Source organism: Cricetulus griseus, chromosome 3, assembly GCF_003668045.3.
Source record: "Cricetulus griseus strain 17A/GY chromosome 3, alternate assembly CriGri-PICRH-1.0, whole genome shotgun sequence".
Taxonomy (NCBI): domain Eukaryota; kingdom Metazoa; phylum Chordata; class Mammalia; order Rodentia; family Cricetidae; genus Cricetulus; species Cricetulus griseus.
The window spans coordinates 205,729,070-205,748,339 of record NC_048596.1 but is presented as its reverse complement, the minus strand read 5'-3'; the positions used below and the strand labels follow the sequence as shown (position 1 = coordinate 205,748,339).

The 19,270-nt window shown below is 38.3% G+C and overlaps 1 protein-coding gene across 1 annotated transcript in view; it reads left to right on the top strand.

The window, feature by feature from the left end:
- The first annotated feature begins 4,142 nt into the window (after window positions 1-4,142).
- The window catches only part of Ccdc7 (coiled-coil domain containing 7), a 35,318-nt gene continuing 20,190 nt past the window's right edge, over window positions 4,143-19,270 (top strand). The window contains exons 1-3 of the mRNA XM_027404870.1: window positions 4,143-4,415; window positions 5,676-5,768; window positions 9,677-9,760. Coding sequence (XP_027260671.1) covers window positions 4,143-4,415; window positions 5,676-5,768; window positions 9,677-9,760 — 450 coding nt within the window. The remainder of the gene's footprint in view (window positions 4,416-5,675; window positions 5,769-9,676; window positions 9,761-19,270) is intronic.

Sequence of the window (19,270 nt, the reverse complement as noted above, 5' to 3'; positions counted from 1 at the left end):
CTTATATAACCCAGGGTGGCTTCCAACTCACGATCCTCCCGCTGCAACCTCCCGAATACAGGAATCATATGTATTTTCCAAGGTTAGTTTAATCTTTGTACATGACTATTTAACTGGTTTATTCTCTTTCTCAGTCAATTGTTAGAACTTTACTTGGTTGTTACATCTGAAATTATGTGTGAGTGTGTGTGTGTGTGTGTGTGTGTGTGTGTGATGGGAGTGTGGTGTAGAAATCAGCCAGAAGAGCAAGAATTATCTGTTATCTGATGTTTTTAAACTATACTTTACTATATAATCTTCAATATGAAGTGAAATACCACAGGTATACAAGGACAATATTAAGGCAAAAAAAAAAAAAAAAGAAGGAGAAATGTAGACACTCTCATAGGAAACATTACATTTTAATATTTCTACAAAAATGAAAATTAGACAACACCAAATTGAATCCCTTACAAAGAAAACCAGCAGTTATTAACGGCTTCAAGCTACTGGACAGCATCCACATCTATCATGATAAACTGGTCCAAACATCGTGGTCACTTGTCAAGTTCTTTCTGTGCAACAGAGTGGGAAAACAGTCTAGCACAATGGTTCTCAACATGTGGGTCACACCCCTTTTGGGGGTTGAACCACCCTTTCACCCTTTTGGGGTTACATGTGAGATATCCTGTATATCAGATATTTACATTATGATTCATACTAGTAGAGAATTGCAGCTATGAAATGGCAACAAAAATAATTTATTGTTGGAGGCTCACCAAAACATGAGGAACTATATCAAAGTGTCTCAGCTTTAGGAAGGTTGAGGACCACTAGAGCACACTCAAAGGGAAAATGTAGTTCACCACTGAATACTTCTTATGCTTATAAATCTTGAAAGAGATTTGAGAGAACTCCCAACAAGACTTGTAGGGTTAAATGACTAGGAACAAAGAACAAGAAGCCAACAATTCTAATCATAGAACTGGCACTGTCCACCCAGCGTTATTTACAGCTCCAAGGCAGAACTTACCTTGTCACTGGGATTTTATTGCAAATTCTGGTGTGCCTGAAGGTGATGAGAAAATCTGGTTACTTACATTACTCTCCATATCACTCTGCCATAATTCTATTCTGTACACTCAGATTTCCATGTCGCCTCTACAGCAAGATGAACAGTGTTTAAGACATTGCCGATGGGAACTGCGCTCTTCTGAAGTCCCTCTACAGTGGTAGCAAGCAGAGTGTACATCTAAGGTAGCATTGGCTTTGAGGTTTTACTTCAGAAGTCAACTCTGCCACATTGCTGACTGTAATAGAGTCCACCTTCCCATTTTCATTCTCATGTTGTTTTTATTTGCTCCAGCCCTTCCTTCATTATGTTTGGGCATTTCCTGGAGTGGGCCTTTCTGACTAGATTTTGTTGCTCTAATTCTTCCTTGAGGACATCCAGATCCTCTTGAGAACCAAGTGCGTTCACATCAGACCAACACAGCACACAATACAAGCCTTGCCTCCAGGATGATGAAAGCTCAGAGGGGATAACAGATCTTGCAGCAACACTGTAAGTAGTCTTCCTTGATAAAAAAATGGTTTCTAGTTGCATGGAATCTCCTTGGTCCTCAGAGTTGTACTGGAGCCTAAGTCCAGAGGCTCAGTGTTAAATAAAGACTTGCTGCTTGAGCCGTTCCTGGGCTTCTCCAGTTGTCCTACAGGCAAGCTGATTGCAGTAATCTCTTTTGAGATTTTTCTTTCTTCCTGTTCGCTGTGAGTAGAGATGCTGGGTTCATACCTCGCTCCCAATTAGTTTGCCAACTTGAAGCAGCCTTCCAGCAGGGAAAATCCTGAACTGGATCCCTCCGAACACTCCATTCGGGGTGAGACTGACTAGATCCCCGAGAGCTGGTAAATAGAGCCCAGGGAAACTGGACCTCAGATGAGTGGGGAAGTCACATGGACATGGTCAAGGAGCTGATAATCCGAATGGATAAATCCCTTAGTATGAAGTTAAGAAGAGAGATCAACTGTTATCCACTAAGGACAAAGAGCTGAGGCAAGAATGAATCCAAGCCCAGTCTTCCTGGGAGTGCTGCAGGAGCTGGAGAAGGACACACTTTGGACAGCAGAGACAGGTCTTCCCGTGGAGGGTGGAGCTAGAAAGAAACTTCCTTTTGAACGGGAGAAGAGGAGGAGCAGAACAGGCAGTGGGAACTTTCCATTCTCTGGCTTTAGAGGTGGCAGGAGAGGGCCCCAGCTACTACAACCCCCACACTGCATGAGTGCCCAGAAATTGCCAAGGCAGGGAAGCTGGTTGGGATTTGAACTGATCATCTCTCTGTGGCTACTCCCCTGAGTTTGAAAAGAGCCCAGTTTAGAGCATCAAATCAAGATGAACCATCCTGTGCCTGGAGAAACTATAGGTTTGCTAGCCAGGCCTGGATTCTTGATGATAATAAGTGACCACCGCTTGGTGGGCTTGAAGCACTGCTAGTTTGGAGCATCCCGGCCCTGAGAAACTGCTCACTCCACACAGGCCACTCCCACTACAGCTCTCTCTTTCAGGGCTTACTCTGACTGAGCAAGTCTTGGCAGAGGCTTGGACTCTAGCCTCGGGCCATAGCTTCAGCCCCAGCTCACTCCTTTGCTGGTTTATTCTTTGAGACATGTTTATTTGTTAGCCCTTAATGAGTTTGAAGTTTAGATAAAATATATAATCTTTTGAGAAGAAACATTAAATGGTATCATTGATTCTCTTTTCCCCTCCTTTTTGACTTTCATGTTCTTTCTGAAAATTTATTTTTCTTGTTCAGATCTTTCCATTTCTTTCTGATGTGCTTTGTGTTTTTTGCTTCCTATCGGCATTCTACATTTTTACCTGTACATGGCAACACTCTTTAGGTCTGAGAAACATATCTTTATTATTTGTTGGGAGTATTTCTTCCTATGTGATCCATACTGAGACACGAATTATAGGGAAAATAAGAACAGAATTGTAGTTCTTCTGAGAACATTGTCTTCTTTCTTCCTAAGACTTCCCATATTTGAATCACTTGGGTCACTTTTCGAAACTTCTCAAGACTTGTTGTCAGGATAGCCCCTCTAGTTTGTAATCCCAAGTTGATTTTTAGATTGAGCATCTCTGGAGTAATTGGTAATCCTGTTGTAATTTCAAATCTGAAATATTTTCACTTCATCCCTCACTCATACAAATTGCTGTAAATTTTAAAGACAAAGAAATGATAACACTTGGAACAAGTAGTATAGGAAAGAAACAAGATATACAGAAAAAAAGGTCTTCATTGAAATTCCAACTATAATACTTCCTAGCTGTTTGAGTTGTCCTGTGACCAACTTCTCTGAGATCAGTTTAATCACATGCAAAATGGGAATGATGGCGTTTACAAAGGGTGCATTTTAGCTTAATAATGGGTCTTTTCACCGTTAGATTTCCATACTTGGGTTCAAAAATTTCTATTGTTTTATTTAACTTGCCATTAAAGATACCCAAATATATAATGTCAGCTCCTCCCTGAAGAGATTTGGTGTCTGTTTCAGTTATTTTTGCATTTCCATGACAAATTACCAGCCATAAGCACCCACTAAAAGGAAGGACCTACTTGGCTCACAGATTCAGAAGGAAGCACCCACTAAAAGGAAGGACCTACTTGGCTCACAGATTCAGAAGGTTCAGCCCATAGTCACTTGGCTGTATGCTTCTGAGTCTATGAAAAGCAAAACTTTATGATGGGAAACACATGGAAGATGAGGCTGGTCACACTTGTGACTGAAAACAGAAAACAGGAAATTGGGAACCAGGTGTAAACCTTCCAAGTCAAGTCAGCATTCACTTATCAATGTCCTTCAGTTAGGCCACACCTCCTAAAGTTTTGGTCACCTCACAAAATAGTGACATTATTTGGAAAAAAATACCCAAAATGAGCCTGTACAGAAGTGGTGTGCATAGTCACACCATAATAACAATATCATTTTAGCAGCCTGCTGCAGTACCCTAATGATAAGACACGAATTTCATTAGAATAACTTAATTTTCTTGGTTAGTTAAATGAGTGGTTTGGGATTTTTCTTTGAATCTCTTAATGTTTCATTCTTAGGGAGGTACTGAATTTTTCACATGTAATTTGGAAGCAAAGTCAGCCACAAAAATGAAGCGGGCAAAGCAGCTACCAAGCGTTAGTAAGAAACTGGCAAATGTTCCAGAATTACCTTATAAAAAGGGACTACTTAATTCACCACCTAAGTCAAAAGAAAAACATAATGCCAAGGCACAGCATGATAAAATCGAACCAATGGTCTTAAGGTCTCCACCCACAGGAGAATCAATTGTGCGGTATGCCTTGCCAATACCATCTAGTAAGACAAAGGATTTAATAACAGAAGATGAAGTGGTCAAGAGGATTGCTAAACACCTGAAGATGGTAGGATATGTTCTGTGTCTCCTATTTGTGGTAATTCCCAAGATGGTCACTACCTGGGAGATTTGCTGTTACACTGCAAGAGCATCAGCTGTAGTTAGGATGGACTCCATATATTCTTATACCAATGATAAGATTTATTACATCCAGCAACTGGAGGGAGATTAGAAAGAAAACAGGCCCAGGGCTATGAGTGTATCCTCTGACTGCAGTCCTATGAGGTATGCTTCATTCCTCATATAAAGAATCATGATGACTCAAATAGAAAGGGTACTAGAAGTTATCATTAAAAACTCAGTGCCTATGAGAAGAGTGAGGAGGGAGCTATGAGAATGAGAAGGGAAGAAGAGGAAGGATGCAGAGGTCATGAGGGAGCAGAAAGGTTGAGTCAGAGGAAGAATAGAAGAAAGGATATGTGATCGGTAGGGTTTTAGTTGGGGGGTGGTAGAGGAGGAAGGGAGGGAGAAGGGAACTGGGATTGTCATGTAAAACAATCTTGTTTCTAATTCATATAAAAAATCTGAAAAAAAAACCTCAGTGCCTAGAAGGGTGAGAACCTAAAGTGTTCTCTGTCAAGCATGTATTAGAATTCCAGAATCCAAAAGAAAGCAGTTCAGCATAAAGCGCAGTCTGGAATAAAGACCATTCTTCTAGCTTCTTGAAAACAAAATTCCTAACTGCCAGGCTAAGACTATCTTTGCAAGCAGTGATTTGTGGGTATATGCATCTGCCAGCTAGGATAACTCTTAGAAATGATAGCATTTAATGTTTCTCTTAAGTTTCTTTTATAATGACTGACAGTTAAGATTGTAAATAGGCTTTTAAGTGAGAATAAGGAGAGAGGACACCAATATGAAAAATTACAGTTCAAACTTCTGAGATACCTGGTCAGTTTGTTTTCTTGGAAAATGTCTTTTAGAGTTTATTGCTTTCTGCTCTGTATATTTCTTTTTTGTTTATGCAATATTCAGAGGAAAATCAGACTTTAAGGAAAGCTCTGCTTTCTTAAGCTATTCACAGGCATGCCTTTTCTCTTTTAGCTACTTATCCACATAGAGAAGACAGAGTTTTAGGGTGTCCCCATGGCAAGGAGACAGGATTTAGCACCATTGAGCAGGCATCTTCTAAATGACACATGATGAGCCAAAGGGTAGAAAGTTGACCTTCCTGCCACTGGCAATAAAGTAACATCTATACTATCATGGTGTGATTGTTTTAGCATTTTGACTGTGAAAAATTCAACTTGATTTACATTTTTTTAAGGTGGTTGCTGCTTTGGAAAACACATATGGAACTGTCAATGAAGATGGAGAAAGAACAGGACTGAAACGTAAAGAGGAAAGCTCAACTTTATCTGTTTGTTCAGATGATGCCTTTGGAATCCACACAACACACTGTCTAAATGCCCCCACAAACGTACAAGATCCTCTTTATGACACTTGACAGAAGTGTGCTAATGGTTCCAGCCTCTGTCAACTCCTGTCTTATCTGTAGTCTACTTTTTACAATCTTGCCTCTATGGTGAGTTTTAAATATGAGCTTGGCTACTTTGCTTGAGTTGGCTATAAGAAAGTATTGCACCAGCAAAATGGGTGAGTAGGTAAAGGTGTCTGTCACCAAGCCTGACAAACTTAAGTTCAGTCCTTGAAACCTACATGGTGGAGGGAGAGGGCCAACCCTTTTAAGTCATACTCTGATCTCCACGGGTATACTTTTGCAGACAATCATGAACACCCCCATCAACCCCCCCACACACACAGATAAACAATAAAATATAATTTTTAAATACTTTGTTTTCTAGCCTTTAAAGTAGAAAACAAACCAAAGAAGGTTTTTAAGATTTAGCAAATATCTTTGTTGTACATATTGTCATATTGCAGTTATCAACACAATAGCACGGTTCCCATTCAGTTGGTTGTTTTGTTTTCTATTAGTTTCATTTTTTGCTTGTTTTAATTTTTAAGGTGCCTTCTAAATTTTATTTGTGTGTATGTGTCCCAGTCTATGTAGGCAGAGTTTCTCTGTCTAAATGCTTGGCCAATAGCTCAGGCTTGTTACTAACTAACTCTTACAACTTAAGTTAATGAATTTATATTAATCTCCATTTTGCCGCATGGTTTCCCTCTCTTTCATCTTGCACCTCCTGTTTCCTCTCCCATGACCAGCTGGCAATTCGTCTCACTCCACTCTTCTTCTTCCCAATGTCTTTAGTCTGGTTTTTCTGCCTAAACTTATCCTGTTCAGCAACTGGTCAGTCAGCTTCTTATTAACCCAATTCACATTGACATATATTCACACAGTGTAAAGGAATATTCCACATGTATGTATGTGTGAATGTGCACATGTGTAGTGGTGCCTGCAGAGTCCAGAAAAAGATATTGGAGCTAAAGTGACAGGAGGTTGTGAGCCACCCATTGTGGTTTCTGGGAACTGAATTCTAGTCTTTTGCAAGAACACCTAGCACTCTTAACTGCTGAGCTTTCTTGCTGGCCCTGTTTTACATATGTTTGACTCAACCATATATTTGCACTTGAATTTTTTAACTTTTGTGTATTTATTGTTCTGTGTCAGTTGTGTTGTAGATGTATTGACTGGAGGGTGAGCAACCAATGCTCAGTTTTCTTTGTATTCTGGACGGTTTGAGTTTCTATGATGGTTTACCACCAGTTACAAAAAGAAGCTTCTTTGATGGGGGAGGGTGAGAGCTTCACCTCTGTGTATGTAAAGGTATGTACTAGAATGCAGTTAGAAATTATAATGGTTTAGGAAAGCGACAATAGGTCATTCTCCTCTAGGGTCCATGGTATCATCAGGTAGTTGTTTGGGTTTATAGTGCTTGGCATGAATTCTGTTCAACTTATAAGGCCTTAAGTCCAAAAATGGCTTTGAGTTACCCCAGGATATAAGTGACACTATTGCAGCTTTCAGGATATCTGACCATTATGCTCATGGTTGTAAGACTGGAAATTTTTAACTGTCATTATCACCAGCAGTAATAGTAGTAGCTAAATGTTGCTATTTCAAACAAAAATGAAGTTCTGTGAGTATAAAAGAAAGGACCGATGTGTGATATTCAGTAAGTAGTATATATGTAGTAGTCAGATTCTCTCACATCCATTGTCATGATTCTTGATAATTTCCTTATCTGTATGGAACTGCTCATGTAATGTGGCATTTCATTTCACTGAATTTGATTACTCTGCTAATAGTCTTCTATTTCACCTCAAATGCTGATGACAGGGTGTCAGTTCCTTAACTTATTTCAGTGACCCTGACCTCTGGCTACCACCTTCTTTGTTTCCCTGTAGTTTGTATATATTACAAGAGAAGTTCTTCAGTTTCCCTAGGACCTGAAGGTCATTGGTCCTGCCAATTTTGTGTCCCAAGTTATCCTTTCTCAACTAGCATAAGTTACATAGTACACAAGTTGTTATTGTCACTCTTCAGCATAACTGCTAAACTCTCTTGTCTTCTGTCTGGTGTACTGCTCTTATTTGGGCAAACTTTGTCAAATTGGTCTCTATTTTGTGGCAATCGAGTGCAGTGGTGTGATGGAATGAACTGTCTTTAAATTTGTGATTGGTAACTCTTCTCTATTTTTCTAGTCTCCTGGATGATTTTTCCAGTGTTTTGTTTATTTGGTTTTGTTTGGAGGGGGGTTGTTTGTTTTTGGTTTTTCTGCTTTTTTTGTTTTATTGTTGCTGTTTGGTATTAGGATTGAACTCATGGTCAATAGTGTGGTTGAGAAGCACTCTAAAACTTCTTTAAGTTTTTGAGGGCTGGCAAGATGGTCAGTGAGTAAAAGTGCTTGCCACCAAGCCTACTGACCTGGGTTCAATCCTTGGAACTCACATGAAGAACCAATTCATGTTCTTAGACCTCCACACATGTAATATGGCATGTGTGCACACAGGCACATACACACATACCCAGATGTGGCTTACAATTTTGAGATGAGACTTCACTAAATTCCCTTGAATACTCTCTGTAGCCCAAGTTGGCCTGAAACTTGGAATCTACTGACTCAGCTTTTCAAGTGCTGAAATAATATGACTGTCTTATCCATTTTGTTCCTATGAAGTATGGTAGAAGTGTTTTGTTCAGTGGGTATCTTCTTCTGTGAGAATCTCTACTGGAGATAAGTATTTAAGATTGATTTAACATGGGTTAGTTTTCTGATATACAAATATCTACCAGAAGATATTTAATCATTACATTGTAATGATCATTGCCTACTAACAGGTTACACTGAAAGACTACAGATTTTGGCAAGCATATTTACAGTCAATAGTTGTAGTTTACAATTTTTTTTTCTATTTTTGTGGTGCTGGGGCTAGAACCCATGCCTTGGGTTTGCAGGCAAGTGCCCTACCACTGCTCTGCACCCACAGTCCTACATTAACTTTCTAACATGTACAGTTACATACACATTAGCTATTTTCTTTAGACCCCCTAAAAACGCGAGTGTAAGGTTGGGCTGCCTGAGTTTTGCAGTTGTATAGATAGATTAAAGTAGGAAAACATCGTTGCATGATATTTGATTGCACTGTGAAACTCTGAGACTGTGCTAATAAAATTAACCTTGGATCAGGAGGCGGAGGCAATGACTAGTTGACAAGTTTTAGCCATAGAGAGCATGGAGGACCCAGGACTAGGGATAGAGAGGTACAGAAAGAAGTAGGGCGGGACTTAGAGATTTGCAGTCTTATTTGGTCTGGGAAGAGTGGAGAGACACTTCTCTTGCTGGGTCTCTGGCCAAAAAGGGAAGGTGAGCTGGTTGCTTCTTGGCTTCCTTGATTTAGCAGGTTTTCACCCCAACGACTGATTCCAGAATATTTAATGGTAAATAGACGATAGGAGACTTAGTTTAAACCTTCATCTGGTAGCCGCGACTGCAGGCAAGCTGGTGCTAATAGAGCCAGAAATCCTGTCTGGCCACGGTTTAAGCAGCTGGGTATTGACAGTGGGCTTGCTCTACTCAGATTTTAAAATATCAGCAGGTTCTGGTGCAGCCACTAAGCCGACAGAAAAACAACAACATACTGTGTGTCATCACTCCCCAGAATGTGCTTTCTTCCATATTTCATTTCTAGGAGGAGTTTCTGGGATAACATTCGAAACATAGTTTCTTGCCACCTATATTTGAAGGAACACAAATTACACAAAATTAAAATACTTTCAAAACACTGTTAAATATATTTAGAAGTGGATATACAAGTGGGTTCTAAAATTGAAAGTAGCTGTCTTGTGTTTCTTTTTTAAAGGTTGGTGATGATATGAATTCATTTTTGTTGTGCTGCTCACAATTCGCTTCCCAGCTGGAGGAAGCAGTTAAGGAAGAACGGAACGTATGTATTCCAAGTCGGATGCCCAGTGTAAACTATGAGAACTTGATTGTTGTCAAAACTGTGATGTGATATGTACTCAGAAGTACTGGTCTAGAATCAAGTCCTTTAGGGAATGCAAGGGTCATTGGAAGATCTTTTATATTTCTTGACTCTTAATGTAGGCATTTATATCTGTGGATTTTGCTTTTAATGCAATATCAATACAGTCATATGCAGTTACAATTGTGATCTCTGTGTTTTGTTTTCATTTTAAAAATAAGCTTACTATCATAATTATATTCTAATTCATGCTAATTTAAAATCAAAGACAGGTTGAAAAAAAAAAAAGAACAAGGGATAACCATTGTACTCTCCCAGCATGAAAATAATTCTATGAGAAAAAATACTATTAGCATAACTTTGCTTGACTCCCAATTTTCCTTATATAATATTATTATTCCTTATATATTATTATTGTTTCATATATTATTATTATATTTCAAATATGAAACAATGTGTGGCTAAAAAGACATCTCAGTGGTTAAGAGCACTTGTTGCTCTTGAAATTGAACCGTATTTGGTTCCCAATACTACATGTTGTCTCACAACCATGTGTAACCCTAGGTCCAGGAGACCCTCTTCTGGCCTCTGCAGATACAAGGCACACATGTAATTTATATGTACTAACATGTAGACAAAACACCCACAAAAAACAAAAATAAATGTTTTAAAAATTTAAAGTTAAATCATGTTTTGCTCATTTGCCAATACACTTTGAGTTTAAAATACACTATGGTCATTATTATATTTGCAAGACATATGGGCAGGTTAAAGCTTGTTATTTTATAATGTTTTCTTGTGTTGTCTGAAAAATAGACACTATTTATAGGTGAGAGTCAACATTTTAGTTTCTGTACTATATATACTATATGGTTAATAAAATATATATTTTCTATTCCTTAATATATTATACACATATGTCCAACTTGATTTGTGATGTTGTTTAACTGACGTCATTTATCTTTGCCTTTTCCCTGTCTTCTCTTTCCTCCTCTCTCTGTCTGTTTCATAATAACTGTTTTATCTTGGTGGCTGATTCTTCAATTTTGTGCTTCTGTTTTGCATGTTACTTTACCTGATACAAATGTTCTTGCTACTTTTTGTTTGTCATATTTTCCAATTAAATATTTCCCCCTTTTAAATGTTTCTAGCATTATTTTTACATTCATTTCTCATTTAAGAGAAAAATATTTCTGATTATTTTAATGTTTTCAGCAATCTAAACAATATTTTACTAGATGAAGATGGACATACAGAGTGTAGAACGTCAGAGAACTCGGAGGGTGGAGAGAGGGCTCCTTTGGTACAGTGCCTGCCTGATGCACAAGCTTGAGGATCTAAGATAGACCCCTAACATCTACATAAAAGATGATTGGTGCACATCTGTGTCTCTTCTACTGGGATAAGAGATAGAGATAGATGGATCCATGGAGTTTGCCGATCAGCCATTCTAAACCATCAGTAAGCTCCAGTTCCATCAAAATACAAATCATAATGAGAAGAACATGCAAGTGATTATAGGAAAGACTGACAAACTCAACTATATTAAAATTAAAGCCTTTATCTATCATATTAAAAATCCACAAGGAGAAAAGGACAAGAAAAAGTCACATAAGCAAATAATTTGGACCATGTATAGCTGATAACAGACTATCATGATTATTGTACCCTGAATCAATAAGTGAAAGGTAGGTCGCTATGACATAAAAAGGTATTTCAAAGAAGACAAAAAACACAAATAGCTCATAACTGCATCAAATGCATTGTACCCTTTTAGTAGTTTGTAGAAGCCAAGGAAACTGACCAAACCACTCCACAATACTAGCTGTCCTGTATCTCTATAGCTCTTTAGGCAGTCCTGATATATATATATATATATATATATAATATATATATATATATATATATATCAATAATGGCAGTATGTTATGCATCAATAGCAGCAACAGGTTTTCCAGGTTCTGCAGTCATTTGAACAAAATTGTAGAGACATCCAGCACTCTCCATTAAAAAAAAAGAGTAAAAAACAAAATCCCAGAAAAACAGCACAGTTCTGTTACTCTTGTGGTACCTGGTACCATTTTTTTAAATTAGCTTCTCAATCATCATCTGGAAGGAAACCATTCTGAGCAACATCATTAAAAACAGTTCTGATAAAGCATGGTCACCACTATGTATCATAAAGCAGGTCCACATGTATGTGTGTACATATCATGTTTGTCTTTGTGTGATTGGGTTACCTCGCTCAGAATGGTTTCTTCGAGTTCCGTCCATTTTCCTGCAAATTCCAATATTCCATTGTTTTTTTTTTTCTGCTGAGTAGTACTCCATTGTGTAAATGTACCACATTTTCTGTATCCATTCTTCAGTTGAGGGACATCTGGGGTGATTCCAGTTTCTGGCTATTACAAATATAATGGTGCTATGAACATGGTTGAACAGATGTCCTTGTTATATGAATGTGCTTCTTTTGGGTATATGCCTAGGAGTCGAATTGCTGGATCTTGTGGTAGACTCATTTTCTTGAGGAGTCCCCATACTGATTTCCAAAGTGGCTGTACAAGTTGGCACTCCCACCAGCAGTGGAGGAGTGTTCCTCTTTCTCTGCATCCTCTCCAGCATAAACTGTCATTGGTATTTTTGATTTTTGCCATTCTGACAGGAGTAAGACAGTATCTCAGAGTTGTATTGATTTTCATTTCCCTGATGGCTAAGGATGTTGAACACTTTCTTATGTGTCTTTCAATCATTTTAGATTCCTCTATTGAGAATTGTCTATTTAGTTCTGTACCCCAATTTTTAATTGGATTGTTTGGTGTTTTCAAGAATAGCTTCTTGAGTTCTTTGTATGTTTTGGAGATCAGCCCTCCGTCAGATGTGGGGTTGGTGAATATCTTTTCCCAGTCTGTGGGCTGTTGTTTTGTCTTGCTATGTCCTTTGCCTTACAAAAGCTTCTCAGTTTCAGGAGGTCCCATTTATTAATTGTTGATCTCAGTGTCTGTGCTACTGGTGTTATGTTCAGGAAGCAGTCTCCTGTACCAATTAATTCAAGGGTATTTCCCACTTTATCTTCTAGTAGGTTCAGTGTGGCTGGGTTTATGTTGAGGTCTTTGATCCATTTTGACTTAAGTTTTGTGCAGGGCGAAAGGCTTGGGTCTATCTGTAAGCTTCTACATGTTTGCATCCAGTTATGCCAACACCATGTGTTGAAGATGCTCTTTGTTCCTGCGTATATTTTTGGATTGTTTGTCAAAAATCAGGAGTTCATAGGTGTGTGGGTTAATTTCAGGGTTTTCAACTCTATTCCATTTGTCTACCTGTCTATTTTTGTGCCACTACCAAGCTGTTTTCAGGACTATAGCTCTGTAAATAGAGCTTAAAGTTAAGGATAGTGATGCCTCCAGAAGTTCCTATATTGTACAGGGTTGTTTTGGCTATTCTGGGTCTTTTGTTTTTCCATATAAAGTTGAGAATTGTTCTTTCAAGGTCAGTGTTGGGATTTTGATGGGGATTGCATTGAATCTGTAGATTGCTTTTGGCAAGATTGCCATTTTTTACTATGTTGATCCTACTATCCAAGAGCATGGGAGATCTTTCCATTTTCTGGTATCTTCTTTAATTTCTTTCTTTAGAGACTCAAAATTCTTACGGTAAAGGTCTTTCACTTTTTTGATTAGTGTTACCCCAAGGTATTTTATGTTGTTTGTGGCAATTGTAAAGGGTGATGCTTCTCTGATTTCTTCCTCCACCAATGTGTCATCCGTATATAGTAGGGCTACAGATTTTTTTGTTAATCTTGTATCCTGCCACTTTGCTGATGGTGTTTATCAGCTGTAGGAGGTCCCTGGTTGAGTTTTTCAGGTCACTTATGTAGACTATCATATAATCTGCAAATAGTGAGAGTTTGACTTCTTCCTTTCCGATTTGTATTACCTTGATTTCCTTTTGTAGTCTTATTTCTCTAGCTAGAACTTCAAAAACAATATTGAAGAGGTATGGAGAGAGTGGACAGCTTGTCTTGTACCTGATTTTAGAGGAATTGCATTGAGTTTCTCTCCATTTAATTTGATGTTGGCTGTTGGCTTGCTGTATATTGCTTTTATTATGTTGAGGTATGTTCCTGTTATCCCTGATTTCTCCAGGACCTTTATCATGATGGGATGTTGGATTTTGTCAAAGGCTTTTTTAGCATCTAGTGTGATGATCATGTGATTTTTTTTCCTCAGTCTGTTTATATGGTGGATTACATTGATGGATTTTCGTATGTTGAACCATCCTTGCATCCCTGGGATGAAGCCTACTTGATCGGATGGATGATTTCTCTGATGTGTTCTTGGATTCGATTTGCCAATATTTTACTGAGAATATTTGCATCAATGTTCATGAGGGATATTGGTCTGTAGTTCTCTTTCTTAGTTGTGTCTTTGTGTGGCTTAGGTGTCAAGATTATTGTGGCCTCATAAAAAGAGTTTGGTAACGACCCTTCTGCTCCTATTGTGTGGAATACTTTGAGGAGAATTGGTATTAGCTGTACTTTGAATTTCTGGTAGAATTCTGCACCGAAGCCATCTGGCCCTGGGCTTTTTTTTTTTTTTTTTTTTTTTTGGTTTGGGAGACTTCTAATGACTGCTTCAATTTCATTTAAGTTCCTTATCTGTTCTTGATTTAATTTTGGAGAGTGAAATCTGTCCAGAAAATTGTCTATTTCCTTTAGATTTTCAAATTTTGAGGAATATAGGTTTCCAAAGTATGACCTGATGATTCTCTGGATTTCCTCTGTATCTGTTGTTATGACCCCCCTTTTCATTCCTGATTTTATTAATTTGCATGTTCACTCTTTTTTGTTTGGTAAGTTTGGATAAAGGTTTGTCTATCTTGTTGATTTTCTTGAAGAACCAACTTTTTGTTATAATGATTCTTTGTATTGTTCTCCTAGTTTCCATTTTATTGATTTCAGCCCTCAATTTGATTATTTCCTGGCGTCTGCTCTTCCGGGGTGTATTGGCTTCTTTGTGTTCTAAAGCTTTTAGTTGTGCTGTTAATTCTCTAGTGTGATTATTCTCCTGTTTCTTCGTGTGGGCATTTAGCGCTATGAACTTTCCTCTTAGCACTGCTTTGAGTATCCCATAGGTTTGGATATGTTGTGTCCACATTCTCATTGAATTCTAGGAAATCTTTAATTTCTTTTTTTATTTCTTCCTGGACCCATGAATTGCGCAATTGGGTGTTACTTAATTTCCATGAGTTTGTAGGTTTTCTGTTGTTCTTGTTGTTGTTGAATTCTAATTTTAAAGCATGGTGGTCTGATAAGACACAGGGGCTTATTTCAATTTTTTTTTGTACTTGTTGAAGTTTGCTATGTTGCCAAGTATGCGGTCGATTTTAGAGAAGGTTCCATGTGGTGCCGAGAAGAAGTTAAATTGTTTTGTATTTGGGTGGAATGTTCTATAGATATCTGTTAAGTCCAATTGCACCATAACTTCTATTAGTTCTTTTGTTTCTTTGTTAAGTTTCTGTCTGGTGTTCCTGTCCAGTGGTGAGAGTGGGGTGTTGAAATCTCCCACTGTAAGTGTGTGCGGTTTTATGTGTGATTTGAGTTTTAGTAAAGTTTCTTTTACAAACGTGGGTGCCTTTGTATTTGGGCATAAATGTTCAGAATTGAGACTTCATCCTGATGGATTTCTCCTGTGAAGAGTAGGAAATGACCTTCGTTGTCTCTTTTGACTGATTTTAGTTTAAAGTCCAATATATTGGATATTAGGTTTGCTACCCCCACTTGTTTCTTGGGTCCATTTGATTGGAAGATCTTACCCCAACCTTTAATTCTTAGGTACCATCTGTCTTTGAGGTTGAGGTGAGTTTCTTGTAAGCAGCAGAAGGAAGGATTCTGTCTTCTTATCCATTCTGCTAATCTGTGTCTTTTTATAGGGGAGTAAGACCATTAACGTTGATGGATATTAATGACCATTGATTATTGTTCATTCTTGTTTGTTTTTGATTTGGTGATGGTGGCAAGATTATGTGTGGGATTCTATTCCTCTTTTCTTTTGACTGTTGGTAAGTTGGGATTATCTATTGCCAATGTTTTTCTGGTTGTAGTTAACTTCCCTGGGTTGCAGTTTACCTTCCAGTACTTTCTGTAGGGCTGGATTGGTGGATATGTATTGTTTGAATCTGGTTTTGTCATAGAATATCTTGTTTTCTCCATCTATAATGATTAAAAGCTTTGCTGGGTATAGTAGTCTGGGCTGGCATCCATGGTCTCTTAGTATAGGTAGAAATAGATGTAGGACCTTCTGGCTTTCAGAGTTTCCAAGGAAAAGTCAGGTGTGATTCTGATAGGTTTGCCTTTATAGGTTACTTGACCTTTTTCCTTTACTGCTCTTAATATTTTCTCTTTGTTGTCTATGCTTGGTGTTTTGATAATTATGTGGCAAGGTGACCTTTTTTTTTTTTTGGTTCAGTCTATTTGGTGTTCTGTAGGCTTCTTGTATTTTCATTGGCATGTCTTTCTTTAGGTTGGGAAAGTTTTCTTCTATGATTTTCTTGAATATGTTTTCCGTGCCTTTGAGTTGGATTTCTTCACCTTCTTCTATACCTACTATTCTTAGGTTTGGTCTTTTCACGGTATCCCATATTTCCTGGATATTTTGTGTTAGAGATTTGTTGAACTTTTCTTTGGTTGATGAATCTATTTCTGCTAGTATGTCTTCAACTCCTGAGATTCTCTCTTCCATCTCTTGTATTCTGTTGGTTATGCTTACATCTGTAGTTCCTGGTTGTTTACCCAGCTTTTCTATTTCCAGCATTCCCTCCGATTGTGCTTTCTTTATTGTGTCTATTTCAGATTTTAGGTCTTGAACTATTTCTTGTATTTTTTGGTTTGTTTTGTCTTCAATTTCCTTATGGGATTTTCTCATGTCCTCTTTGAGGTCCTCTAACATTTTCCTGAAGAAGTTTTAAGGTCATTCTCTTCTGATTCATCTGCATCATGATGTTGAGGTCTTACTGGTGTATGGTTCCTAGTCTCCAGTGGTGTCATATTGGGTTTTCTGTTGTTGGATGTGCTTTTACCTTGTCCTCTTCTCATCCTTTCTTCTGGTGGGTGTAGCAAGTGTTTCTTGTTCTCCTGGTGGGTGTGGGACCACAGTTCCCTTCTGGTAGATGCAAACAGATCCAATACTCTGATGTCGGTCCTCTTCTCATGGATGGAGGTGTCACTGTGTTCGTGCGTGGGCAGTGTTCGTGGGTGCTGGGGGCAGTTGGAGGCAGAGCTGTCACCGGGCCTAGGGGTGTGGGATCCAGCTGCTGAACTCTGTATGGCATGCAGGTCGATTGTGTCAGATTGTGTTGACTCTGAGCAGCGACAGCTCCTGGCCTACCTGGGCAGGTGGATGGATGCTTGGCTCCCTCTGGGTGTTCGGAACCACCACTGCGGAACTGGGTCCTGCATGCAGGTCGCTTGCCTCAGATGACTCTGAGCAGCGATGACAAACCGGAACTAGAAACAGTTCCTGGCCTACCTGGGCAGGCGGATGGAGGCCTGGCTGCCTCTGGGTGTTCGGTGTTTGGAACCCGCCACCGCCAAACTTGGTGCAGCACGCAGGTCGCTTGCTTCAGATGACTCTGAGCAGCGATGACGAGAAGGAGCCGGAAACAGCCCCTGGCCTACCTGGGCAGGCGGAATAGCCTGGGCTGTCTCTGGGTGTTCGGTGTTTGGAATCCGCCACTGTCGAACTGTGTCCGGCATGCAGGTTGCTTGCCTCAGATGACCTAGATCATGACTTTTTGAAGGCCATTTCTGAAAATTCCACTTTAAGCATTGTGTTGCTCTGAATGAAAATTGCTCCTATAGATCATGGTGAATAATTGGTTCCCAGTTAGTGGAACTCTGAGAAAGAGTATGATGTGTGGCCTTGTAGGAGAAAGTGTGTCATGGGGTTAGCTTTGCTCCCAGCTTTCTTGCTGCCATGCCATTGCTCCACCCTATAGACTCTAACCCTCGGAAACTGTAAGCCCAATTAAATGCTTTCTTTTATAAATTGCCTTTGATTTTTGTCACAGCATCTTATATATTGTCTTTTTTTTCATTTTTTGATCTAACAGTCTTCTGAGTAATTTAAATTCTTTTATATTTTGCATTTTTGTTGTAATGTAATTAAAAAATAAGATTGCATATTCACAATTACAAAATATGTTGATATATATCAAATACATAAATATTGAGAAATGACTTTTGTAAAAGTTAATTAACACTGTTCCACAATATGTGTATATGAGGTGTAGGTATGATCTCTCTGTCTCTCTCTTCCTCTCTCTTTCTATGTATTTGTCATTTTATTAGGGAAATTAGTGATTTCCACATTAAAATTAATTAATAAAATTTAAATTGCAATATTATATTGGGTTGTTAGTTTATTACCTTTTGAAATATATATTTTCAATACAATACTGATTATATAGCTTCCACTGGATTAGATGTTTTCCATAAATACTTATGCCTGCTTTATTCTGAAAATATTTCTAATTAGATGACAATTCTAAAGCAAAAGTTACAATGTGTTTATTTTACAGTCATTTATTTATTTTTTAATGCTACCAAATTATTTTGTTATATGTTCTGAAAGTTTCAATTAGTCACAAAATAGAATTTGAAAGAAAAGTCTGCTTAAGTCATATCTTGAAATACTCGGAAATATATGGAAAAGACATAAATCACATTCAAAGGTAATTGTTGAAAATTTTCTAAAATGAATAATTTAAAGTGTTTATAATGAAAAAGAATTCTAGAATAGGACTGCAAGTTTTTTAACTTAAAAATGATTTTTCTTTTCTTTTTGGGGGTACACAAGGGTGGGAGGGTAGATCTGGGAGGAATGCGTGACTGGGGTACAGTGTATGAAACTTGTAGGTAACTAATAAAAATATGGTATGGGGGGAAACTATTACTAATACTGGTTGAAATTCAGATAACTAGAAGCATAACTACTTCAGACCAGAAAGGTGAGGGAGATGTGGTCCATTTACCATGCTGTGCAGCCTCCATCTCTGTAGCTCAAAGCATTTCATCATTGTTGAAAGATAGCTAGATGCTCCCACGTGCCCCGGGCAACCAATTCTCATCTTTTCCCTGCTGGTTCTTGCAGGCAGTGCTTTCTTGATAATTCTTTAAGGAGGCAGAGATGAAAGTTAAACGAAGTGTAATGTGCAAGAAGTCTGTAATTTCTTTTATGTCTCTCTTCTTTTAATCTCTTTTTTAATGAAAGTAGATTCTTTCTTTTATAAATATATCCAGATGACAGTCTCCCCTCCCTGTACTCCTCCTTCCCATTCCTGCCCACCCCCTCCCATCTGGATCCACTCCCTTTCTGTTTCACATTGAGAAAGAACAGTCTTCTAACAGACATAAAAACAAAACCTAACTAATTATATAAAGAGGTAAATTAAAAACCATCACATTGAAAAGGGCAG